The sequence below is a fragment of the Penaeus monodon genome, chromosome 2 (assembly GCF_015228065.2).
Source record: "Penaeus monodon isolate SGIC_2016 chromosome 2, NSTDA_Pmon_1, whole genome shotgun sequence".
Lineage (NCBI taxonomy): Eukaryota > Metazoa > Arthropoda > Malacostraca > Decapoda > Penaeidae > Penaeus > Penaeus monodon.
The window spans coordinates 23,102,244-23,106,799 of NC_051387.1; the positions used below are offsets into that span (position 1 = coordinate 23,102,244).

Consider the following 4,556-nt stretch of genomic DNA (forward strand, 5'->3'; position numbering starts at 1 on the left):
GGGAAAAAGTTTCAATATCTTGGTGAAAATCATGAGGCAGAACATATATGGGTGAAATATCAAACAACCCTAAAAATATACTAGTACTAAATCTGACACTTGACACACTCATGCGAGCTATGGCAAAGCTTTTAAGGGGACCTTACCCTTAAATCTGGGTACTCTTAACCTTACAAAGATGATACCAGAAATCTCTGGGCATTACTGGTTCCAGTGAATTCTGGGAACCATCCAGCTGTTTGGCTGGGGAGTCCTATACATGTAGTGGAAATTCCTCCTTGACTTGCTCTAGCGCATTTTGATGCCTATAGCCATACTTTTCTTCCTGGTTGGTATTATTATAGAGATGCTATATCTCAAGTTTGGTCTCATTTGGTAAATAAATAACTGTAATAAAAAATAAATTCATATTGTTGGGCTTACTGCCACCATGAAGAATGACAGAAATTGACAAAAGAAATTGTCATATTTGTCATTTATTATCTAGAAGTTGTACCAATGATTCTTCTTATATCCCTTTTATTAGTTTTACTATTTATGTTTGAATTTTCATGAAAGGAAACTTTAGTTTGAATATTATTCACAATCTACATTTCCTCGGCAGCAAAAATGATATATTTTCTACTTTACAAAATGTAGCATAAATAAAGAAAATTATACAAGTAATTACAAAGCAAAAGGCAAAAAAGAAATCAGATGTAGTAACACTCTATAGACGAATCCCTTTTGCTCTCCTTATCGGCCATGCCCATGAAGGGAGCCTGGCCTGTGCCAATTCACTAATATGAGTCTTGTGCTGACTCGACTGAGCTTAGTCCTTACCCGGCGTGGTGCCCAGCCACAGCAGGCAACTATTGCAACTTCTCGCCTTTTATTAGGTGTGCCTACTGACTGAGTGATGTGCATTACGTAAGTCCATTTATAGCTCATAAGTTTCAATTTTGTCTTGATGTGTATAACATGGTGAAGACAATGTTTGATGGGGGGGGGGGGGGTGACATCAAGCCTCCCCTCAGACAGTTACATCCAATCACAGCAACAGATATGGTTGACTAAATTTTATGACATAGAATTGGGGGCTTAATATTTAGTGAGTGCATCCTTACTATAAAGTATTACCAATTTGTTAAATGAAATATGAGTCATATGCAGAATCAATAAGTACAACAGAAATATCTGAAAACTCCCATAATTTACTCAGCTACTTAGAACAAGCCTAAGCTAAGTCGTGATGTAATTTATGCTGGCACATTGCCTGGACTATTTTGACAGTCAGATGTAGAGCTTTTACCTACCTGGCAGGGGGAGGGCTGCATGTCCCAAAAGTTGTTTTTTAGGGAGTGTGACCTCCCTAACATTGACAGAGATATATGTATGCACCAACTACTTTATCCTCACTATTACCACAGGATTCTTCAGGTTCTCTCCACCTATCAGGCCTAGTATCACCAATACTGTTACCTAGTGCCAAATAAAACCTCTATAAATGCACAGCCCATCAGTGCCAAACAGTTGGGATTTTATGATGCAGACCTATTCTAGAAAATTAGCCTCTCTAGACAATTCCCACCTGTCCCCATCCCTTGCCTGACTCAGCCTGGTGCCTCCGCCTGGCTGTCCCTCCCTGGCGCCTCTGGCCCTAGTCACTCGGTCCCTTCACCAGCTCTGCCCTGGCCTTACAGTCTGGCCGTGTCCCTTCCTCTAGCGTCGCCCTGATTTCCTCAGAACCTGGGTGCGCCTCTTACCTGGCGTCGCTGCGGTGCCCTCTGAGGTCTGGCGGATCCCGACGGGAGGCGCTGCTTGTGACACTTGAGGTGGTGGGACATGTGGTCGCCGCAAGTCCACCCGCTCAATAACCTCACTTCCACTCACTCCACGCCCGCGCCCACGCCCACGCCCTATTCCGGATTCCATATTTGTAAGAACAAGGCTCTTATGCCGTTCGAGCTCTTGAGTCAGTGCAGTCGACTGCCCCGGAACGCCGCTGGAGACTAGGCCTTGGGCATGAGCTCGATCCCTGCCTCGGCGACTCACAACTTGCCGAACTCATTTGCACAAATGCAGGCTCGCTTGCACAACGGCACTGATATTTGATTTCTTCTTTCTATATGTTATATTTCTATATAAAAATATATACTTTAAAAGTAATGAGCTGATATACAAATATTCTGCAATAATTATTTTCGGCCACTAGGATTGATTTTAGAAACTCATAGGATTAGAATTCTGGCGTTATTTTAACAGCGAGTATTTTTCAGTCTCTTATCAAGTGACTGGAGTCTTTATAGATGGTTTGCAAAGTTTTTACTCTGAACATCCATATTTATTCATGCAAAGTTGAAAAGCACTCAAAAGCCCGTAGAGACTAAAAAAAAAAAAAATTAAAGCTACTTAGTTATTCTAACCAAGCGATGCAGCAAGTAAACAATTTGGTCATCAAAAGTCTAAATTTCTTATGATTTCCTGCAATTAAAAGTCTAGGACGGCTTCAGAAGAACTCGTGGAACCGACGCTTACAGGGGAAATTAGGAATGGGCCATGGATCTCCTCAAGGAAGCCAGGAATGTCGTTGACTTCGCTACCTATGTAAGCCTAACGTCCCAACTCCAGTGGACTTCCACAAATAGTTCAGCCAAAAAGGGAAATGCTTCGCTGTCAGATGTGATACAAGAGAATGCATTTTTTAAATCGCTACTATGTGTTTATTTTCGGCTTCTGATTTTAGGAGGATAACATGCTTGAATTTTAGTGTAAATACGTCCTCCAAGTACCATGTTTTTTTTAAATTTCTGTTCATTTTCATAGAGTATCTCTATCCTATGAATAAAGTTCCCTTGGCACTTTGCAGAACTAGTTAGCATCTTAAAATCCAATGTATTTATGGTATCAATAGGTTCCTTATGATGTCTGGTGCACATTTATAGTGTTTTTAGTTTCACACAGCCATCCAATCTTGGAATTATTATTCTTTCTTTCAGTTGTGTAATATGCATAAATCTCTTTATTTTCCATTGCAAATTATATAAATGAAGGCTGTGGCAATTTTTACAGTATTGTAATGTGATTTCCGTCAACTCTTTTTCTGGGGGTTCTGGTCACGTGTGCTGAATCAGTCACTATATTGTCTAATGCAGGGGGCTGTGCCCCTGGACACCCATACCCTACCAGCAAAAAAAAGAATCTTTCACATATTCACGGCAGAAGAGAGTAATGGACAGACTCTGCATTGGGCACTCTGACATGGCAGTTGTGTGCTCTACCCTACCATGGATAAAGCGAGAATTCCACACTGTGCATTGCATTTTGTTACCATAAATATAGTCACTTCGTTAAATAAAATTATTGGTATTGTTTACAAAGTGACCTTACCCCTCTGAGATTAAGTCTTTATTACTCCAGCTATTCCTGGGAAATCCACTAACATTGCCGTATGAACTAAAAACCTTTCTAACCCACTTGCTTTGCCCCCCCCCCCCCCCAATCCAATCATTTTAGACTTATTCTCTAGATGTCATTCATCACAACCTATTTTCTTTATTTCTGACATAATTTTTGCCTACACAGATTATTTCATGTGATTGTAATTATTCTCTTTGATTATTGTAGTACCATTACAGTTCCGTGTGAATATACACCAAAGTATTTTGTGTTGTGTAACTTTCTTATTATCAACTTGCAGATGGTTAATGGTTAATGGTTAAAAGCAAGATAAATGTGCTAGACATCTAAGGTCATGTAGCACTATAGTTAATGTTAGGGAAGGGTGGTTGAGTTAGTGATTAGTTGTCTAAGCTGGGCAAAGGAATTGGTGAGTGAAAGGGTTAGAGTCAGGTGTGGTAAGGTAGTTAGATTAGATGGAGGGTATGTATGCGTTTGAGGAAAGAGAATAGGTTGTTGAAACAGAAAGTGTGGGATTCTGTAAGGATGTCTGATAGGTTGGGAGGTCGGTGAAGGGAGGATAGGTGGGGGAAAGCAGAGGTAAGTATGGACGAGACATAAAGGGAATGTGGGGAAGAGACAAAATGATAATTGGGGATTGGTATTGGAGGATGTGTAAGAAAGGTCTCTTGAAGGCATACAATAGATGGGTTATGAGAGGAAAGGATATGACGAAGGTCAGGTTTGTGGGAGCGGAAACCGTGAATATTCCAATGAAGGATAGTTTATGTTTTAGATTGTAGGAGTTTTGGGAAGATTTTGAGGGAGAGGGGGGAAGGGGCCTAGAGGTGGTGGGATAGGGGCACTAGAGGGTTTTGGGATAGGGCCGGGAAGAGGTGTTTTGAGTTTTGGAACGAGGTCTGTGGGAGTTGGTGTTTTACTAGGAGGGTATTAGGAGACAGAGGGTCTGTGGAAGGGGATACTTGTGACATAAGGGATTCACGTGTGTATCAAGGAGGGAGATGGAAGGGATAGAGGGGATCGTGGGAGGGTTAATGTGGGTGGGGTGGGTTGGGGGATGGGCTGTGTGGGAGGGTTAGGAGGATAGGGTGTAGGGGGATATCGTTAGGAGGAGATGGATATCAGCAGTTACTTGGAGTGTGAAAGGAGCAGGAGTT

At 41.6% G+C, this 4,556-nt stretch overlaps 1 protein-coding gene across 1 annotated transcript in view; it reads left to right on the forward strand.

The window, feature by feature from the left end:
• Positions 1-2,266: 2,266 nt before the first annotated feature.
• Positions 2,267-4,556, forward strand: part of LOC119578357 (AP-4 complex accessory subunit Tepsin-like) — a 51,349-nt gene continuing 49,059 nt past the window's right edge. Inside the window, 1 exon segment of the mRNA XM_037925958.1 lies at positions 2,267-2,586. Within this exon segment, the coding sequence (XP_037781886.1) occupies positions 2,539-2,586 (48 nt within the window). The 5' untranslated portion in view covers positions 2,267-2,538.